Below are 22936 nucleotides of genomic sequence, written 5' to 3'. Positions count from 1 at the left end.
TCTATTCTATTCTATTCTATTCTATTCTATTCTATTCTATTCTATTCATTTTATTTAAACACTCTGGTTACAATCCACTAAATTGCTTTCACAACAAGTGGGTCATGATCTACTGTTTGAAAAACATGGACTAAATCTTAGATTCCTTACCCTAAAAAGAGTAATAGCTATTTGCATAGGGTTGTTGTAACAATTAAAATAGATACCCCATATAAGTGCCTAGCATAGTACCTAGTATGTAGCAAGATTCTCTAAACATTGGTTAATACCATTATTGACAATGTCTTAACTGTTCTTCCTACCCACAGTCTTGACCATTCCCAATTTATTCTCTGCACAGAGGCAAGAAGAATTTTCTAAAACATAAATGTGACCACATCAAGTGCTTGCCTGAAAAGCTTTAATGAATGCCTGCTGCTCTTAGGATAAGGCCCAGGTTCCTGCATAGCTTATAATATTCCACCAGCTCTGGCCCCAGTGGACTTCTCCAATCTCAACTCTAACTCTAGCCTGCATGAGCCACATGGCCCTCTGTGCTCAGCCACAGCAAACCTCCTTTGGTTCTTTAAACTTAATGCATTTCTCCACCCTGGAACTACATACATGTTCTGTCCTCTGCCTGGGACATTTTTATCCTTCTTCCAAAGTTTTATCAGGCTAACTCAGCTAGGATTTTAGGTCAGAATGAATGTCAGCTCATCAAAGAAAGCTTGAAGGAACCTTCTCTAATACTCTAATAGGCAGGTAGGCTGGGCACAGTGGCTCAGGCCTGTAATCCCAGCACTTTGGGAGGCCGAGGCAGGTGGACCACCCTGAGGTCAGGAGTTTGAGACCAGCCTGGCCAACATGGCAAACCCCTGTCTCTACTAAAAATACAAAAATTAGCCAGGCATGGTGGCGCATGCATGTAATCCCCAGCTACTCGGAAGGCTGAGGAAGGAGAATCGCTTGAACCTGGGAGGTGGAGATTGCAGTGAGCTGAGATCACGCCACTGCACTCCAGCCTGTGTGATGGAAGCGAGACTCCATTGCAAAAAAAAAAAAAGGCAGGTATCCCTCCCATGGGCTCTCTCAGACTACCCTGTGAGGTATTTATTAAGGTATTTATTAAGGATTTATCTGATAAACAAGTGAAATCATCTTATCTAGTATTAGCATTGCCCAATCTCTCTCCAGAGGCTACGTGGAAATCATTTACACCACCGAACCACAAAACTCCTTCTTCTTCTCTCTTTGTCTGAAAACTAGGGCCTCAGATGGGAACTCTCACAGCCTTTCTACCAAGGAAGTCAACACTCTTCAAGGCCCAGAATGGGGAAATCTTGACATTTTGCACTGGGAATGGTAAAGTTAGCCTAATTGCTAGAAGAACACTCTCAGAAGAACATGGTAATGCAGGGCTGCTCAGGCCTAGGGAGAAAGTCCTCTGTACAGACCCCTAGCCTGAGCCTTCAGAAGCAAGGCTTTGCCTTAATGCATGATGCTCAAAACCATCCTTTCCAGGGTAGAACTGAAGAATGGTTTCTACTAGTTAGTTTAGCTGTTGTTTCCTTCCCTACTCCTTTTGGCATGTAGGAAAGAAATAAGAAGTGTTAATTGCATTCTTTCCCCACTGCCAGGCAGACTTTGGCTAAATTCTTCTAGTAAGTTTAAGGTTTATAATGGTTTTAATTATTTTAAATTTAGAAAATGTTCCCTTTCCTTTACTTCCCCCTGCTACTACCTTTGGTCATTGCTAATAAACCATGGTGACAAAATAAGTTTCTTCATGGTACAGAAATCAACAGTCAGAATTTTTAGCTAAGTGGGATAGATAGCTGGGCTGACAAGCCCCATTACAGGCTACTTAGAAAGAGCCCATGAGGGTTTTTGTCCCATCTAACCTATCATTGGGCTTGCCATTGGTTTACTCACCTGTGGAAGAAAGTTTGGACGTGGAGTGAGTCTAGGAGGGGGGATAAACTGTGGTACTTTGATGGGCTGAGGAGGTGTTGCCTGAACCTGCTAAAAAAATGAGGAAGATCAATAAACCAGAGAGCACAATCACTCTTCAGTATCAAAGCTAGTATTTTTAGCATCACTACTCTTTGGATCAGACAATATTTTCTACAACATTTCATCATAAGTTCATCATCTGAATTAACATTGCATTAGGAAACTTTTTAACTCTCCCACCTGCGTGCTTTACCCTATAAAACTAACCAACCACATTTCTGTTTCCTCCTACACCTAATGGAGAACAGAGCAGGCTCAGTAAATCTTAGACAATTTTCTTTGACACCCAAGAACTTTTGCACTAATATATTTTAAAAGTCAAGACTGGATCCAAAGTAAAATCAACCTTGCTGCTTAGCCAAATAGGCTTTTTCCTGATACAAGCTAACAGTGAATGGCTTTATTCCTACAGAAAATTTTCTAACTCTCAGTATCTGGTTGAGTGACCTGGTTGCTTCTCTAAGGATTCCTGGTTAAGTAGTGAAGCTTCACTTTATCGCTCTCTAGTTTCACTCACCACTGGTATCATTCAAAAGCCACCAAGAGCTCTTAGGTGCCATTTTAAAGGAATTTTACATCAAAACTTAGATATATTTCTCCCAAGCTTCTGAGAATATCAGTTTTCTAAATGGCTCGATCCTAGAACTCTCATGAAAATTCTTGTTCAAGTACTTCCCCCTTAAAGGGATTTTTTTTTTTCCGGAACAAAACTTGGGCACTGACACGGTTAATTTGTGAGTTTCTTGAATATTTTTAAAGTGCTTCAACTAACTCCAGTACTTTCTGGGTACAATCAATTTAAAGGGATATTAAACTAAAAGAATCATCAGTGAGTTTTCACCAAGGCGGTAATACAGCATAAGAGAGTTTAAGCACTCATGTTTCACAGAAAAACACTGTAGACAGAGTGAAGGGAGAGGGAGACATAAATGAAACAGTGTGTATGCCTCTGTGAAGGAGACCTTCCCCCTAAAATCAAGTCATACTTTGACTTCAGATAATGCACTGAATTTGGTCCTTGGTGTCAGGACACTTCTGTAGTGATTTGAGCAGAAATGCCATATTCCCTTGTCAGCCCCAAAGGGGAATTTGGTATGCTAGAAGAATGATGGAAACTGAGAAATCCAGCAGGAGCCTAGAAGGGATATACTACACAAATGCATATCCTAACCTTCTCATGTGATCACACATGAGGAGCAGCTGCTGGCTTACCAGAGTGACTGTGTTTTTTGCCACAATTTGGACAGCCTCTGCCCCAGGCCCAGTGACCTTACTAGACGTCTGGAGGTTGACTGGTGTGTTCTGCACATCAGTGCTGAGCACAGCCTTCTGACTGTTGATGGCGGTCACCATAGCAATGGTAGGTCTCTGGCCCACCACAGAGGCAGGCATGGTCGCAGTTGCTGCTTTCAAGACGAGAGGTAGTGTCTTTGTGGTAATCATAGAAGCTGTAGTTACAGTCTTCTAGGAGACAGGGAAAACAGATATTAAGACACTAAATCTAAACTAAATAATAAACTAAATCCCACTAAACAATATGCTGCTAAACCTCGGAAGAAAACAAAACAATAATTCTCATAATCAATCAAATTTCTCTGTAGAACACAACATTTCTTTAGTGTACATACAGCACATTCCTTACTACAGAGAAAGGCAATCTCTAGTTTTCAAGAGTTCTCATATTGGTGTCACTTGTAAATGGGTAAGTGGATAGTAATAACTGCAGACTAATTCAGGCACAGGGTTTTCAACAACGAATGGGGTAGGTGTACAGGTACAGAATGTGAGTATACTTATTTCTTTTAGTTTTTCTAATTCGTTGCTTGCTCTCAATTAATTTAAACTTTGTACTAGTTGCAAATCAATAAGGTACGTATCATCTCTATCCTAACTGCTACAACCTCAGCAATATGAAGAAAGCCACCATATAATTCTGGATATATCTGCTTCCTGAGACACAAAGGCTGGGGTAAAAGGACAGTGTCTTTTTCTTTCTTCCTTCCTTTCTTTCTTTCTTTTTTATGCTGTCACCCTGGAGAGAAGGAAGGGAAACTCACATAAGGATTAGCATGTCGCCTCTGAGGCAGTTACCCTGAAGGCAATGAGTCCCAAGCTCCAGATAATGAAACATATTAGCCAACGAGTATACAGTAAATACCAGTTCTTGATACCAAAGGGATATTATCAGTTACTACCTATAATCTTTTCTCTGGAGAACTGCTGCAGAAGTGATCAAAGATGCAATGAAACATGACAAGGTGGAAACAAACATCTGAGTTTTAAAAGCCTGAGAGATCAGAAGATGAACTGAGGTGAGAGGACTTGACTGATGCTCCTTGAGTGCTATTGCAGCTTTGAGGCTGCACTTCTCTACACTTTTTACTAGAATAATTAATCAGTTACAAAACAAACAAAAAAATATAACCAAACTCGTTACATGGCCTAAACATCTATCTGGAGATAGATAGACATTTTGGGAACATGAAAATTTACCTGGTCAAACACACTGATTCTAATTTTGATACTACTCCACCTTTACTGTATATTTGCACTGTCTGATTTGGCAGTTACTAGCCACAAGTTGCTATTTAAAAGTAAATTAATTGGCCCAGCGCAGTGGCTCACGCCTGTAATCCCAGCACTCTGGGAGACCGAGGCAGGTGAATCACCTGAGGTCAGGAGTTCAAGACCAGCCTGGTCAACATGGTGACACCCTGTCTCTACTAAGAATATAAAAAGTAGGCCAGATGCAGTGGCTCACGCCTGTAATCCCAGCACTTTGGGAGGCCAATGCGGGCAGATCACCTGAGGTCAGGAGTCCAGCCTGGCCAACATGGCGAAACCCCGTCTCTACTAAAAATACAAAAATTAGCCAGGTGTGGTGGCAGGCACCTGTAATCCCAGCTACTTGGGAGGCTGAGGCAAGAGAATTGCTTGAACCCAGGAGGCAGAGGTTGCAGTGAGCAGACGTCGTGCCACTGCACTCAGCCTGGTGAGAGAGCAAGTCTCCGTCTCAAAAAAAAAAAAATTAGCCAGGCATGGTGGCAGGCACCTGTAATCCCAGCTACTCGGGAGGCTGAGACAGGGGAAGTGCTTGAACCCAGGAGGCGGAGGCTGCAGTGAGCTGAGATCGCACCATTGCACTCCAGCCTGGGCAACAATAGTGAGACTTTGTCTCAAAATAAATAAATAAATAAATAAAAATAAAAAATAAATTAATTAAATTTAATTAATTAAAACAAAAACAAAACATCAGCTCCTCAGTTGTACTAGCCACATTTCAAATGTCAAAAGTCACATGTGGTTAGTGGTGACCAAACTGAACAGTAGAGATAGACAGTATTTCCAACATCACAGAAAGTTCTATCACTGTGCAAGGCCAGTGAAAAGTACTTCCATTCTCTCAGAAACACATCTGGACAACTTCCCTTATGAATTTCTATTTCAGTGTCTATGCTTTTCTACTTCAGGGTATTAAGTTGTTTGCTTCTAGGGAATTATTTATCTCCATTTTTCTGCCTTATGCACATATACACGTATTATCTAACCTTTTAAGATCATCACCCAAATCTTTGTTTCCTCTTCACTAAGTGGCTTATTCTCTTTGCCATTGCTCTTTAAATGTGAAATGAGAGTAAAGGGAGAACACTGATATTTATTTTGGGGTGCAGTGGATCATCTATCTTTGATCAGTGATGAAAACCAAATAAAAGCCAAATGCTATTTATTATTAGAAATGGTATATTAATAGTAGTATAACAGCAAGGACTGACTGTATTATCAGCAATTTGTAGTAAGTGTTTTTGTCACAGTGTATTAGCCCTAGTTTTCCATTTAAAACATGTTGATTTAAAGAACTTCTGAAGTGGTGGCCCAGTCACACCAGATGGCATTCAATCCAGTGCTACTACGGATTGTGGGAGTAAAGTTCTAGTCAGAAGAACTTACTGACATGGATTTTAAAGACACGCATGTTGTTACTGCTTTAAGAGAAGTCAATGTACTTTTGTTTCAAGTAAATCATCAATATTTTGAATAACTCTAAACTGATGAGTCTACAAAATACTGACTAAAGCCTCAAACTCACCTAAATTGTATACTTACCATTAACCCAATGCTTTAAAAACACTGAAACCTAACAAGTTTGTTCACATCTTAGGTTTGCAGTTTTCTTTTACAACTATGGTTATGGCTGATTTCACTACATGATTTCTAGCATCTACATACCCGTTTGTCTACTATACAGGTACAAGACCTAGTACTATATGCTTCAGTGAAAACTTTTTGAAGAATATATTTACTATTTATTGACACCAAGACCCAGGTAGTGCTTAGATCTTTACCCCTAGTCTGGTGCTTCTTCTTTCCCAAGTATTAGGGAACACAAACTAAGCTCCTGGGTTTAGATGACAAAAGGAATTTAGAACTTTGAAATGCAAGTCTAATGAAAAGGTCTGAACTGTTCTGGAAGGAGGAAGAAGAGACATAGAGAAGAAAGGTGTCCAACAACAAATTATTATTATTATTTTGTTGTTGTTTATTTATTTTCGAGATAGGGTCTCACTCTGTCACCCAGGCTAGAGTGCAGTGGCACAATCACGGCTCACCGCAGTCTTGACCTCCTGGGCTCAAGTAATCCTTCCACCTCAGTCTCCTGAGTACCTTGGACTAAAGGTAGGTGCTACCACACCTGGCTAATTTTTTTTTATTTTTAGTAGAGACGCAATCTCGCTATGTTGCCCAGGCTGGTCTAGAACTCCTGCCCTCACGTAATCCTCCTGCATCGCCCTCCCCAAGTGTTGGGATTACAGGTGTGAACTACCACATCCAGCCAAGAGATTTATTTATATGAAAGCTGTGATTTGTTTTTAGCTAGTTAACAGTGTCTAAGTACGGTCACCTTTAAGAGAAGGTGGCTGTTTCTCCAGTTTCACGAAGGGGTTTTTTATTTTGACAAAACCCAAACTGCATGAGCTAGAAGTTAATGCAGAAATACATGGCATGGCAAATACTGCCAATAGCAAAATCCTTTTTATTTATTTATTTGCTAAGTTATTGTTGTTTGCCTGCCAGATATGAAGTATTGATTTAAAACAGATGGACTAAGGCTGGACACAGTGGGTCACGCCTGTAATCCCAGCACTTTGGGAGGCCAACATGGGCAGATCACTTAAGCCTAGGAGTTTGAGACCAGCCTTGGCAACACAGTGAAACCCCGCCTCTACAAAAAAATATAAAAATCAGTTGGGCATGGTGACGCACACCTGTAGTCCCAACTATCTAAGAGGCTGAGGTGGGAGGATCACCTAAGCCTGGGAGGCCAAGGCTGAGGTGAGCCATAATTGCACCACTGCACTCTAGCCTAGGTGATACAGTGAGACCCTGTCTCAAAGAAAAGAAATAAAATATAATAAAACAGATGAACTCCAATGTACAAATCAGAATTTAAGGGATTATTACTGTGGGATCTAACTAACCTCCACATCTATTCTATATCATTTTGCTGGTTTAATTTTGAATGCAATCATGTTGTATACTCAAACAACCACAAATAGAACCCTTCTCTCTTTTTTGTCTCCAAAAGTTTCTTTTCCATTTGGTTTTATTAACTGCTCTCTTCTTTACATTTGCATTATGCCATTAAAAATTAGAGGGCTGTGAATATAGGTTGGAGAGTATACCTGTATTTAACTGTTCTATTCTTTCACTTTTTCTGTAGATTGGAAAACTTTCAAAGTATACATACAAGCATGAGTTGGCGTTAACTAAGTAAAGCAAACTGTCCCCATTCCCCCTCCCAAAAAGCATTCCTCATTGCTTCCTCTATGCCTTGATATATGCCAATCACCCGACTTAGAATAAAAAAACTTTCTCCTCTTAGCATCTCCTCCCGGATGATTGCTACTTAATGTTTAATTCTTTCTGAAGTTGTGTATTTAATATATGTCATATATAACCTCCCATTTGTCCTTGCCCTCATGAACCTTTTGACTTCCCTATGACTATTAAAAAACCCAGAAGTTTTGGCATGCTTTGGAGGGCTTGGCCTTATCTCCTCTCCATCGTTTCGTGGATCCCACGCTCCAACCACACCAGCCTACCTACGATTCCCAGGGCATGCATTTACTTTTTTGACTCCATCTTTTTGTTCATACTACTCTCTATACCTGTGAAGCTCTTTCCCTTTGCTCTATCGCTAAAATCCCATTCATCTGTCAGGGCCCTGCTCAGATGCAACCTTCCTTGACAAGTACTTTCTGATCCCTCCAGTCAAAATTACCCTGTCTTCAAAATTCCTCTACATCTTAAATTTGTTAAATTATTGAAGAAAATAGAAACTCTCTAAATTTGTGAATTTAGTCTCCACATTACCTAGAACAGTGCTTGCACACAGTAGGAATGCCACCAATATTTACAGAATGAACAAAAATTACTAAAAATGATATACCAGATTTCTGGCAGGGACCACTGCTCTTTGGATACCAGAATCTACCACATAGATTGGTAGTACCAATAAATAGATTGTTAGTGCCAAGCGCAGTGGCTCATATCTGTAATCCCGACACTGTGGGAGACCGAGGTGGGTGGATCACTTGAGTTCCGGAGTTTGAGACCAGCCTGGGAAACATGGTGAAACCCTGTTTCTACAAAAAATACAAAAATTAGTTGGGCATGGTGGCCTGTGTCTGTAGTCCCAGCTACCTGGGAGGCTGAGGTGGGAGGATGGCTTGGGGCAGGGGTTTCAGTGAGCTGAAATTGTGCCACTGTACTCCAGCCTCAGCGAAAGAGCCAGATCCTGTCTCAAAAACAAACAAACAAACAAAAACCAAAAACCAGATTGATAGTTTACCTGTAAACTCAAAAACAAAAACTCAGAGGATCCTTTTGGTTTTTAACATTAAACATTTGCACTAAATAAAACAATATTCAAAAAAGGTTGGCCAGGTGCGGTGGCTCACACCTGTAATCCCAGCACTTTGGGAGGCCAAGGCAGGTGGATCACGAGGTCAGGAGATCGAGACCATCCTGGCTCACAGGGTGAAATCCCATCTCCACTAAAAATACAAAAAAAAAAAAAAAATTAGCTGGGTGTGGTGGCAGATGCCTGTAGTTCCAGCTACTTGGGAGGCTGCCAGGAGAATGGCTGAACCTGGGAGGCGGAGTTTGCAGTGAGCCGAGATCGCACCCCTGGGTGACAGAGCAAGACTCCATCTCAAAAAAAAAAAAAAGTTGGCAAAATCAATTAAATATATCAGGTGGGCTACTGGATGGAGAGGTGCTATACAACACTGTTTTGGAGGTAGCCCTGGGCCTCTCACCATCCACCATCCCAAAGCAACACAGACTACCAGGGAAAGGAAAAGCTATTATAAGTATTTTGGAAATGTTTCCTTTGTGTGGTGTGTGTGTGTGTGTGTGTGTGTGGTTTTTTGGGTTTTTTTGTTTTTTTTTTTTTTGGAGATGGAGTCTCGCTCTGTCGCCCAGTGTGAAGTGCAGTGGTACGATCTCGGCTCACTGGAACCTCTGTTGCCCGGGTTCAAGTGATTCTCATGCCTCAGCCTCCTGAGGAGCTGGGATTACAGCTACATGTTACCACGCCTGGCTAATTTTTGTATTTTTAGTAGAGATGGAGTTTTGTCATGTTGGCCAGGCTGGTCTCAAACTCCTGACCTCAAGTGATCCACCCACCTCGGCCTCCCGATTACAGGCGTGTGCCACTATGCCCAGCCTCCTTTGATTTTTATAACATAAAATGTTACTTGCACAGAATGTTTCCATGGGTTAAGACGGAAAACTCCTATGTAACAGGAAACAATGAATTCTACCACACTCCTTCTAGGTAAACATTTTCTGATCAACCTGTACTTTGGAAAGAGAACAACCTAACCCAATTCTGTTTAAAACTTAAACAAAAAGTGTCCTCTAAGCAACCTTTCAGAACCAATACAAGTGCTGGTAAGAAGATTTTTAAAGTCAGTTTTGAATGCCTAATTTCCAAATAGCCTTGGGGTGGTGATTAGAGTAAAAATTATGTAGGCTGTCCTAGCTATCTGATTTACAACAGGGATTTTTCTTTTTCCTTCTTTGGTTTTATACAGTATTGGCATTGCTTTTTCCTTTTTCTTTTTTTGAGGCTGGAGTGCAGTTCTGTATGACGAATAACAATGAATGGCAGTATAGAAGAGTAGTTGAATGGACATATTTTCCAGCCAGAACATCTAGGTTCAAATCTTAGCTCCACCACATACCACCCTCCATGATCTTAGGTAAATTACGTGACCTCTCTGTGCTTTAGTTTTCTCTTCTAAAAAACGGAGATGGTGGGCCGGTTGCGGTGGCTCACGACTGTAATCCCAGCACTTTGGGAGGCTGAGTCGGGCAGACCAGAGGGTCAGGAGTTCGAGACTAGCCTGGCCAACATGGTAAAACCCTGTCTCTACTAAAAATACAAAAATTAGCCAGGCGTGGTGGCTCGCGCCTGTAGTCCCAGCTACTCAGGAGGCTGAGGCAGAAGAATTGCTTGAACCCGGGAGGGTGGAGGTTGCAGTTGAGTCCAGATTGCGCCACTGCACTCCAGCCTGGGCGACAGAGTGAGACTCCGTCTCAAAACGACAACAACAAAACAAAAACAAAAACAAAACAGAGATGGTAATAATAAGTTCCTCTTAGGATTAGGGTGAGGAGTATGTCCATTATACAAAGTACTTAGGAGACTGCCAGTATACAGTAACCTCTATTAAATGTTAACTCATCTTTAGTGTTCTTATAAAAAGTTCATTCTTTACTTGCAAAATGTTGCACGTGAACCCGTCCAATGTCCATAAACAGTGAACAGCCAAGTGAACTATACTCTTTATCTCTACATATAAAGACACAACAAAGACCTGGTGTTGGTTTTAAGAGGTATCCACGCTTAGATTTCAGAGGATCCCAAAGTCCTTGAAGTGTGCAAAAATGAGTGTATTAAGTGAACGTACATTCTTCTGGAGAGGGATCTATAGCTTTCAACAGAGTCATAAAGGGATCTGTGACTTTTGAGGATCCAAGTATCATTTGGAATATCATTTCCAAATACGCCCTTTTTGTGTATCCTGATTGCCTCACTATTCTTAAATTGTATGCTTGTTTAAATGCCCTTTTTGGTAAAAACATCTGCACAGCTACGCCAAGTTAGAATTTTATTAAGCTCCCACTTCTTTAGTTTTGAGCTGTAGCTTTCATTTCAGATTCCCATCAGTGTATTAGAACAAATTCATTTTCTCATAAATATGGGCTTAAAAATGAGTGTTTCTATGAACACTGCAAATATAGCACTCTTCTTTTTTTTTTTTTTGAGACGGAGTTTTGCTCGTTGCCCAGGCTGGAGTGCAGTGGTGTGATCTCAGCCTACTGCAGCCTCTGCCTCCTGGGTTCAAGTGATTCTCCTGCCTCAGCCTGCCGAGTAGCTGGGATTACAGGTGCCTGCTACCAGGCCTGGCTAATTTTTTTCGTATTTTTAGTAGAAATGAGGTTTTGCCATGTTGGCCAGACTGGTCTCAAACTCCTGACCTCAAGTGATCTGCCTGCCTCAGCCTCCCAAAGTGCTGGGATTACAGGCATGAGCCACTGAGCCCAGCCATAGCACCTTCCAAATGCTTCTTTCTATCTGGTCCCAAGAGCACTGATCCTGGAATAGCTCTAGGCCTACTTGCTAAGAATTCCAGAAAAGCAATTCCAGAAGAGGTCAAGTCATAAACTTTTAGAACAAGTGTAAATAAATACCTCGAAAAATTCAAAATAAGATTTTAATTCTGCTGTAAAGCAGAGAAGTGATTTTTCTGTTATTGACTACCTTTCTCCCCTTCTTCAGACAGGTGGGAAATCATTTTGATTTTTGCTTCTTAGTAATGCTATTTCCTTCTGCCAATGATTTCAAATGATACTTATCTGGGTTATACTATAAAAAAGCAATCAAAATAACTTTTGTTTAGTTCTAGCTGAGCTCAGTATAGTCTGAGACAGGACCCAATTCTATATGACCAATAACAAATCAGTCTACAATCTGCAGCCTGCAATGTTCCATCCACACGTTTACCTGTGAAGCAGTCAGGTTGGGAGAGGCTGCAGCTGACTGCTGGGTGTGGTGGTGGTGGTACTGCTGCTGCTGTTGTAGTTGCTGTAGTGGTTGCTGCTGTGCTGTTTGTAGTTTGTTTTCAGATTGTGGCAATGGCTGTATTTGGAACTTGTCCGGTTGTTCTTGCTTTACTATCAGGTTCTTCCGTAGCTGTTCAACTACTCTTTTCTACCAAATGAAGACAAAAAGAAGTAAAATGTATTATAATACTGCTCTATCAGCTGCATAGAAATATGCTCTGACATCTTTCCTGTAACTAGCTTCATCTAAAACTTATTACATCTAAATTTACACAGGTTCTACATATGAAGAGCTTAAAGCATTTAATATACATTATTGCTAATATGAAACTGATGGTGTAAGAAATGTTTTATATATAAAGCGCAACTGAGGAAACACAGCAGAGTTCAGATGTCCTGTTATTAACTTAGCATGCTAAGGGCAGTATACAATGTAGCAGTAAAAAGCAGGACCCTGGAGCCATCCTACTTCAACTCCAATTTCGGTTTTGCTACTCACAGCTCTAAGATGTTGGGTAAGTTTATGAACCTACCTGTGCCTCACTGTCTTGCTCTTTAAAATGAGGTGGTTAACAGTACCCTTGAGGTTTTTATGAGCTCCAAATGACTTGTTATATGGAAAGTACTCAGAACTGTGATTGGCACGTTGTTGGTCATTATTATTATTATTATTATTAGAGATAGGATCTCTCTATATTGCCCAGGTTGGAGTATAGTAGCTATTCATAGGTGTAGTCATAGTGCATGCACTACAGCCTTGAACTCCTGGCATCAAGCAATCTTCTCATTTCAGCCTCCCAAGTAGCTGGGACTACAAGCACACACTACTAGGCCCAAGTTATTATTTTTTGCATATGATAACACAGATACTAGCCATAGTAATTTTTATTAAGCAAACATCATGTATCTGTCCCTGTTGAAGACATTAAACAGATTGTTAAACAAAGAAATCTTGATCCCAGTAACATGCCATATAAACAACAGACATTCTAAATTACTGCAATGTGTAACTCATGAGCAGGACTTCTTCGCTGGAACAGGTTCTGTGGAGGTATACACGTTTGTTTAGGCAGAGTAGGCATTTAACTGCACGGAGTGAAAAATTAAAGTCAAAGTTCTTCAAACTTTCTAGGCCTTGCTCAAATCCAGGAGAAATGTGTTTCTGGATACCTTCATTATTATAATACATTTCAACAGAATATAAGCCCCACGTGTGCAGAGGCTTATTTTGTTCACAACTATACTCTGCACTTAGAACTATATTGCTGGCTGGGCGCGGTGGCTCATGCCTGTAATCCCAGCACTTTAGGAGGCCAAGGTGGATGGATCACTTGATGTCAGGAGTTCGTGACCAGCCTGGCCAACATGGTGAAACCCCATGTCCACTAAAAATACAAAAATTAACCAAGTATGGTGGCACAGGCCTGTAATCCCAGCTACTCAGGAGGCTGAGGCAGGAGAATTGCTTGAACCTAGGAGCTGGAGGTTGCAGTGAGCTGAGATCATGCCATTGCACCCTGCACTCCAGCCTGGGCGACAGAGTGAAACTCCATCTCAAAAAAAAAAAAAAAAAAAAAAAACTATACTGCTGAGTAAATGTCCTTGTTCTCTTTACATGATGTGTAAAGTGGTGGGACCAAAGACCAACAAATGGCTCATAAAGCATGTAATAACTATTTGGGGGCCATATTTGGGCTCTGACTCTCCTGCCCTAATGGGAGGAAGAAGGTAAAAGCAGCATTCCTCTCATATCTCATACACTTTCAAGTTAGTTCATTAGCAGAGGTGTGCTATTTCTGATAAAAATAGATTGTGATTTTCTAATATAGATTATGAATGAAGAAAAAGAAGTGAACGAAGAGCTTTAAATAGATGAAACCATAAGAGCCAGGTTAATTTTCGAATACCTGCTTATGGCTATAACCAACTTCATCCCCCACATTCTCTAAAAAATGCAAATCTGTGGATTACTCGTTTAACATATTTGAACATTAAAATATGTATAAAATGAATTTCTAAAACATTTAAGTAAAAAAAATGTTTTCTTGAGAGTTGTTTTTGTTTGCTTATTTTTTTGGTATTTTTCTCTCTTTTTTTGGTTTTGTTTTTTTGGTTTTTTTGAAACAGGGTCTGGCTCTGTCACCCAGGCTCGAGTGTGACGGCACAATCTTGGCTCATTGCCACCTCCACGTCCCAGGCTCAAGCGATCCTCTCACCTCAACCAGCCAAGTAGCTGGGACTACAAGAGCGTGCTACCATGCCCAGCTAATTTTTTAATTTTTTGTAGAGATGGGGTTTTGCCTTGTTGCCTAGGCTGGTCTCAAACTCCTGAGCTCATGCAATCTGCCCACCTTGGCCTCCCAAAGTGCTGGGATTACAGGCATAAGCCACCATGCCCGGCCGAGAGGCTTTTAGAAAAATATTTTTATTATTGATTCTTTTCAGACAATTAAAATATCATATAAAGGCCAATTTTTTGGGAAAAAAAACTCTGCTATGCATTATGTTCTGCTAGCACTGCCTCTCTAAGAAAATTTTTTTCAAATCATGCAGAGTTTAAAGTCTTTGCAAAACTATCTGCAAATTAATACAATATCAAATGCTTATAAAAATTAACTTTCAAGTCTTCAAAATTGTATTTCTCCAAAATAAAAGGCAGAATAATTAAACTGCTATAGTTTAGGAGAAGGTGAAGTAATAGCAGTGGTGCTGCAGATAATGTTGAGAATCTCATATAAATTTTATTGCTTGGTGACTGCCAGAACATTTAGACATTTAAACATTAAATAATTATTTAGAGTTGCTTTCAGTCCTCCTCCCCATCAGACATCAAACATATTAACGAACTAGCTAACATGCAGCATCAGCAGCCAGAGAAAGGAACCCCAAGAGCTCTTACAAAACAAAAACAACAATGAAAAACAAAACCCAAAACAGATCAAATCAGAGGAAGGAGATAAGTCAGGAGGAAATAATACAACATAAACATGACACCTGCCAAAAAATTAACTTTGGACAAAAACAGCACAGGAAACTAATTACTATACCAGTCACAAAAGGAAAGGGTGTTTTTTTCTCCTCTACAGCCATCCTTAGGAAATACAGTGTGCTCTCTTACTCACTGCCTAGCTAAAGTAAACTAGAAGCAAGAAACAAAGCCCAGAACCCGCTCCCAATGTCGTGTACAACAGAAGGGAACAGTAGGGAAAGCAGGAGCAAGGGATGCGGGCTAGAGTACTACTCTTCAGCCATATGGCTAGAGCAAGGTGACAACCAATCAGAACCAGAATCAGGAGCGTGGGAGTCAAGTGAGTCACACTGCATTCACAACTGCTCCTCCCCCAGGACCTGAAACAAAGCTGTGGAAGCTTGGGGTGGGGGCTGGTGGGGGGACATGATCAAAATACTTGCAAACTTACATCAGTCCTTGAGAGGAAAGGGAAAAAAAGAAAAAAGAGAAAGAGCACTGCATTACAGGTCAGATCATAGGAACTGGGTAAAGCTTTTCTTTAAAAGATAGCTTTGGTATGTCAAACTGCCACTCAGAAATGAATTGTCCCTTACTCCTTGCTGTGTTCACCAGATTAGAATACTGCACTTGTGGTTATACATGTCTGTCGTTATCTGTGGAAAAAAAAAAAAATTAAATCAAGGTTTGGAGGAAGCACTGATGCCCTCTGTCACATAAATATAGATGACTGCACTTAGAAACCAGTAACTGAAAGCCAGGTGAGTTCTGCAGCAGAGGTGCTCCTTAGGTGTGGAGACCCTGCAAGCTCTTCCAAGGACTGGGAGTAAAGGAGAGTTGCTGTGCATATTAGCTGGCTTTTCTAAGTCTCACAATCCAGTCTCGTTCTAGCTCGGTCTTGCAGCTCTGGCAAACACAGCACTCAAATGACTTCAGAGGGACCCCGGATTTAGGTCAGTACCACTTCTAGGTGGTAGCAAGAGAATACAGCGAAAATATCTCAAAAATCCTAGCTGTGTGGTATCATCCAAGGTTCTCACTGCCCTCTATACAAAGGATATCCTCTCATCTCCACAGGAGATAAGCCTATATTTTTACTACTATGTGTTTTAAACGAGGAAGTTATGACTGCTGCTGGTCATCGACGAAGGTTATACTGGCATACATGATTTGATATTTTCAAAGGTATTCACATATAATGGAGATCTTTACATGTAGCTAACTATATTGGAACATTATCCTGAAGCTTTGAGAAGGGGCTAAATTTCACAAACTGGCCATTCATCATTCACTGATAAGTTAATGAGAGTTAAAAGAGAGGGAAAAAATCAGGGAAATGAAAAAAGATAGCTGGAAAGAACCAAGGCAGAAGCAAGAGGGGGAGAAAAAATTAATAACTTATCATCTTTTCTTAATATATTTCTATAAACAATGAGCCAATGTGCCAGGCCTCCAGAACTGCTAGTACCGCCCCCTTCAATCCATCTGTCAAGAACTGCTCCATAAACCCAGCATGTAACACGGAGCCTTAGATTCCCTTGACATTCACATCACTGGGTTTCATCAGGGTTTGTTCAGGCAGAAGAGTTCACAGAGCCTCTGACACTTCAAGTCACAGTTTCCAAGACAGGTAGTCACAGTGATCAATATTGTGACATTCAGCGATACTATCAACGTGTTCACACGACAGCAAGACAGGTCCTGAAGAAAAATACGGAATTTTATAGGTCTAATACAACAGAAACATCAGGTTCGCTTTTCCACCATCTAAGTCAATCGTTCCATGTTCCATGGCTTTTTTCAACAGAGAAGGGAGACAGAGAGATGGAAGGACTGCCCCCACCCCTCCAATCAACCCACTGGTTTATTTCTATCAAAAATTGCTCCCACAAATTTTAGAAAGCTTCTCTCAAAAGGAACTTCAAGACCCTGCCCTGCACAACTGGATGTCGGTGCTTCAAGTCTGTTTTTTCACACATTCAGTCATACTCAACTGGTTTGTGCTCTACATGGCATTATCTGTTGCATATCAATTATTAGACAGCCACACCCACTCAAGACATCTTCTTACACAGTATTGCCTTAAAGATGTATCAAGTCACATGCACAAGTCAACATGCCACAAGTCAACATGCAATCTAAAAATACAACCTTCACTCTTTATACCAGAGGCTGATAGAGATTTGTAACTTTTCACAAATCCAGAAAGTTATCAAATCTTACTCAAAATCTTTCTAGGTCTTCAGACACACCAATTGCTCAAAATGAAACCAAGGATACTAAATTTTATGTGTACAGAAAAACTAACCTGGAGAAATATTTATTTGTTGATGAGATCAGAACTTACACAAAGAGAAAAAAAAAGACTTTCTACTGTCTAACTAAAACTCAGTCATTGCATTGATAAGTCACACCAACATTCATCAACGCTAAGGATGCAGGAAGGAGACAGGGCAGTCTTCAGAATGTGCCACACAAGTATCCTCTACAGAAGAGGGGATATGTTACTGTCGTAACATTAGAGACAAAATTACAATCTAGAGTAAAAGGTATGTACTGTTTAATGGAAACAGAAACTAAGTGAAGATTTCACCATTTTATGAACAAAAACACAGAAGAGAAACTCAAGATAAACTCCCTCCTTAACGCAAGTAAAATTCAATAAGAGAATCTGCACTGGAGTTATTGGAGGGGATAGTCCAGGGCAGACACAGGATAGAATTTTAACAGAGGAGGACAGGGAGGAATACTAGTGGCAGAAGCTATAAAAATATACTTAGCTAAAATAATTGCACTTTTTTCATTTTGTAAGAAATAGTTTCTTTCCCTTTTTAACTTCTTTAAAAAAGTACATATCGGCCAGGCGCGGTGGCTCAAGCCTGTAATCCCAGCACTTTGGGAGGCCGAGACGGGCAGATCACGAGGTCAGGAGATCGAGACCATCCTGGCTAACACGGTGAAACCCCGTTTCTACTAAAAAAAATACAAAAAAACTAGCCGGGCGTGGTGGTGGGCGCCTGTAGTCCCAGCTACTCGGGAGGCTGAGGCGGGAGAATGGCGTAAATCTGGGAGGCGGAGCTTGCAGTGAGCTGAGATCCAGCCACTGCACTCCAGCCTGGGCTACAGAGCAAGACTCCGTCTCAAAAAAAAAAAAAACAAAAACAAAAAAAAGTACATATCCTTTTAAAATACCACCTGTTTGACAGAAACAGCATCTACAACCTTATCTTTCACAGTGAACTGGACACAATGTCTACAAAGAAAGGTCTGTTTCCTGGTTTTGAGATTTGGGGACATAATTATTTTACAGTTCTCAAGTTGTCATGGAATTTATAAAGTACGAATAAATTCAGAACAGCAGCAGTTGTAATTATCAGAGATTTTTTTCAGTAAAGTTCAAAATTCTCTGCATGGATGTTTAACAGATGGCAGAGAATGCATATGTCATAGTATTGATTAGACTTTGGCTTACTTTTTAAATTAAAAAATATTCTTTGGGACTTATTCTTCCTTCAAAACACACATACACACACACACAGAGGTATTTATATCAATGGATTTTACATCCCATCTCCACAGGAGATGAGACCCTTTACTAATATCATTAGGATTTACAGTCCATCTTTCTAAAAATTTAGACTTTAGACCTTTAATTTGCTAGCTTGATTGAAATGCAGTTTATTTATTAATTCACTCATGCTCTAAAAAGTAAACTCAACCCCATCTTCCCCCTAACTTGATAAGTTGACTATACAAGACTAATGTATAGTCAGACTCTGCCTAAATTTAGGAACCCTTCTAAAAACCTGGGACTGCCTTTAATTTGTGTCAAACAAGAAAGAGTGTGGCTGTTGTACTCAAGAGAGATGTGACCCCTAGAGAATTACAGATTCTAATATGTAACATATGATGATGCTGAGGCAAAACAGTATAAACACATAAACTACAATGGAACAATGCATACTAGGAATGGTAGCTGTAATATATTTATGTGTGATAAAAGACCAAAAAGTCCAGATGGCTTACATTCAAGTTTTCTACATTTCTTTGAAGTACTAAACTATATCATCCTCCCTCCTTCAGAAAAATGTTGGGAATCAAATGAATTAATGGTGGGGAATGCTTAGGAAACTGTCAGGGGCAATGTGAAAAAAAGGGATAGTAACCAATGAATAATACAATTTGTCTAGTATGAATTTTTAACTCAGAGCAACAGCTAATTAAATGTGACTTTTATTTCCAATGTCAATTGTATTTCAATCACTTGATTTTTAACATCTAATCATTTTAATGCTAGTTCAAACTATGTTTGGCTTTTTTTTTTTTTTTAATGAGAACTGCCAAAAAGAAAGTACAATATCAAAGCAAATGCTACCTGTTGCCTTTTAATCTCAGAAATCAAATATATTAGTGTATATATCCCTGTGGTAATCTAGGTACATCCCAGATTTCTTGTACCTCTATGGCGGTTCAGGGCCATAATTATGAATGCATAAAATAGATGCCCAATTTAAATGTAACCTGGGCCAAGCACAGTGGCTCATGCCTGACAGTCCCAGCTACTTGGGAGGCTGAGGCAGGAAGATCCCTTAAGCCCAGGAGTTTGAGGCTTCAGTGAGCTATAATCATGCCACTACACTCCAGCCTGGGCAACAGTGCAAGACTCTACCATAAATAAATAAATAAATAAATAAATAAATAAATAAATAAATAAATACATGTACGTATGTAATCTGACCCATCAAAGATCCTAGACACAGTAATGAGGACTATGGGGAAAAAAAACCATAAGAATCATTTATAATCTGCACAATTTAGCTGTTTGTTACCGTAAAAAAGCACCTGAGGCCAGGCGTGGTGGCTCACGCCTGTAATCCCAGCACTTTGGGAGGCCAAGGTGGGCGAATCACGAGGTCAGAAGTTCGAGACCAGACTGGCAAACATGGTGAAACTCCGTCTCTACTAAGAATACAAAAAATTAGCTGGGCGTAGTCATGGGCGCCTGTAATCCCAGCTACTTGGGAGGCTGAGGCAGGAGAATTGCTTTAACCCAGGAGGCAGAGGTTGCAGTGAGCCAAGAGCACACCACTGTACTGCAGAGCCTGGGTGACAGAGTGAGACCCCGTCCCCACCCCCCCACCCAAAAAAAAGCACCTGAATCATTGTGTTTGTACCACAGTAAGATACAACATAGAGGCTATTAATTTGTAAATTAAGCTCCAATAGAGCAAAATATCTATCCCTCTGTAACTGTCTGTTTATAGAACATCACTGTACATACCACCAGCTTGTCATTTATCATTATATGGCTGTATCCCACAACCTCAAAGGCAGCACTGCCTTGTTAATATCAGAATTGTCTTGGACACTACCGAAATTCTCCCATTCTTCTGCACTGTAGCTGCTGTGGTTTTCCTCACAAAAGAGTGCTGACTGGAGACGGCTGCACAGTAGCTGTCCCTGACAAGTTGGATATGAAAATACAATTCAAGTACAGCGATGATGCTAAATGGGAGGAGGGGAAAGGAGGAACAAAACCAAAGCCCCTATCATTTTATGGAACACTGCTCAGACAAAACAAATTGTTTTATCTACTCCAAGCCCTAGGTACCATTTGAGATAATGTAGGAAGTCCCATTTTCACAGAAACACAAGACAGAATCAGATGCTAGAAGAGGTAAATATAACAGATTATTTAACCAAATTCTATGCAGAATACATCCACTAAGAAATTGATCCATTATTTTCAAAGATGAGGATACCTTTTAAGAATCCTCAATTCTGTATGTTTTCTTAAAAGACAGAAAAAGACAATAATATTAGAAAAACATATTGTAGCAGGCAGTACATATCATGTAGAAAATATTCTATGATGAAATGTAATATTTGCCTTACATTTAAACAAAAGTAATGCTGGTAAATAACTAAACACTGGCATTTTTAATTGGAAAGTATTTTAACCAAAGTACATTCTGAACATCACACTCTTGATGCTTAAAATCATAATTTAAAAAATCATCTACAGTAACAGCATAGACACATACATTTTAAAAGATTCTAAAGCTGCTAGGCCAGGCGTGGTGGCTCACGCCTGTAATCCCAGCACTTTGGGAGGCTGAGGCTGGAAGACCACTTGAGGCCAGGAGTTCAAGACCAGCCTGGCCAACATGGCAAAATCCTGTCTCTACTGAAAATACAAAAATTAGCCAGGCGTGGTGGTGGCACAATTGTAGTCCCAGCTACTTAGGAACCTGAGGCATGAGAATTGCTTGAACTCAGGAGGTGGAGGTTGCAGTGAGCCACGATCCTGCCACTGTACTTCAGCCTGGGCGACAGAGCGAGACTCTGTCTTTAAAAAAAGAAAGAAAAGATTCTAAAGCTGCTGAATGCTACCCTCTTAATTTCACAAAGTATTCCCAATTTCAGTAGTTAAATTTACCACCAAATATTTGTTATAATCACTTAAACAATCAAACAAAAAAAGAACAATGTTACAAATTTACTTTCTGACAAGACCCCTCATCAAACAGGGAGGGTGCAAGTTTGTCACAAGTGTAGCCTGCCAAAATGATGGCTGATTAACTTCATGGGACTGGCTCTTCCAACACATTTGACAAAGGATAATTTGCACTTCTCTGTATTTAGTCTGAGTTTACTACATCAGAGACACAAGAAACCTGAACTCATCTTTCAGAATTTCAGAACACATTTGCTTTTGTTTGTTTTAAATCATCAGTACTAGAAATTTTATTAAAGAGAGAGGTTCAGCAATGTAGAACAAAAGCATGAATGGTCTCTTAATGAATAAAATGCATTTGGTTAAAGATTTAGCTGGGGTGGGATGGGCGCGGTGGTTCATGCCTGTAATCCCAGCACTTTGGGAGGCCGAAGCAGGCAGATTACGAGGTCAGGAGATCAAGAACATTCTGGCTAACATGGTGAAGCCCTATCTCTACTTAAAAAAAAAAAAAAAAAAAAATTAGCCGGGCGTGACATCGAGCACCTGTAGTTCCAGCTACTCAGGAGGCTGAGGCAGGAGAATATCTTGGACCCAGGAGGTGGAGGTTGCAGTGAGCTGATATCACGCCACTGCACTCCAGCCTGGGCAACAGAGCGAGACTCCGTCTCCAAATAAATTTTAAAAAAATTTAGCTGGGCACAGCAGCTCAGGACTATAATTCCAGCACTTTGGGAGGCCAACGCAGGAGGATTGCTTGGGCCCAGGAGTTTGAGACCAGCCTGGGCAACAAAGTGAGACCCTGTCTCTACAAAAAATACAAAAATTAGCCAGGTGTGGTGGCATACACTGGTAGTACCAGCTACTCAGGAGGCTGAGGCTGGCTTGAGCCCAGGAGGTTAAGGCTGCAGTGAGCCATGATCGTGCCACTGCACTTTAGCCTGGGCAACAGAGTGAGACCCTGACTCAAAAAATAAATAAATAAAATCAAAAGAAAAAGAATTTAAGTACCTCATTAAATATTAAGCATGAAGAAAAACATTTTTCACAGGTGATGAAAATTACAAAATCTAATTACAAAGTCTAATCCACAAATTCATACACAAATATTTACAGTCTTCACACCTGAACATACACATGTATGCACCCACTACCACAAACATACACACACCCCTCTCACCTTTTAGAAAGGATGGAATGGCCACAGTAAAAATAATTTATAGTGTTTTCATCTTTTTTTTTTTTTCCCCCAGACAGGATCTCACTCTGTCACCCAGGCTGGAGTGCAGTGGCATGATCAGGGCTCACTGCAGCCTTGACTTCCTAGCCTCAAGTGACCCTCCCACCTCAGCTCCCCAAGAAGCTGGGACTACATGAATGTG

General features: G+C 40.4%; 1 protein-coding gene across 28 annotated transcripts in view; it reads right to left on the bottom strand.

Annotated features, from left to right (window-relative positions):
• The window catches only part of PHF21A (PHD finger protein 21A), a 195707-nt gene that overhangs the window by 40224 nt on the left and 132547 nt on the right, over window positions 1-22936 (bottom strand). For 18 of the 28 annotated variants that reach the window (XR_002732298.3, XR_002732299.3, XM_026454081.2 and 15 more), the window contains 3 exons: window positions 12071-12277; window positions 3208-3459; window positions 1915-2004 (listed from right to left, as the gene is read on the bottom strand). Coding sequence is in view for 26 of the 28 variants with exons in the window: in XM_026454081.2 (XP_026309866.1) it covers window positions 1915-2004; window positions 3208-3459; window positions 12071-12277 (549 nt within the window). In the remaining 2 variants the exon portion in view is untranslated. The remainder of the gene's footprint in view (window positions 1-1914; window positions 2005-3207; window positions 3460-12070; window positions 12278-22936) is intronic. The other 10 variants (XM_023215762.3, XM_023215752.3, XM_023215764.3 and 7 more) reach the window with 3 other exon arrangements.

This window comes from Piliocolobus tephrosceles, chromosome 13 (assembly GCF_002776525.5).
Source record: "Piliocolobus tephrosceles isolate RC106 chromosome 13, ASM277652v3, whole genome shotgun sequence".
NCBI lineage: Eukaryota > Metazoa > Chordata > Mammalia > Primates > Cercopithecidae > Piliocolobus > Piliocolobus tephrosceles.
Note: the sequence above shows the minus strand (reverse complement) of the source record. Positions and strands in the feature narration are given on the sequence as shown.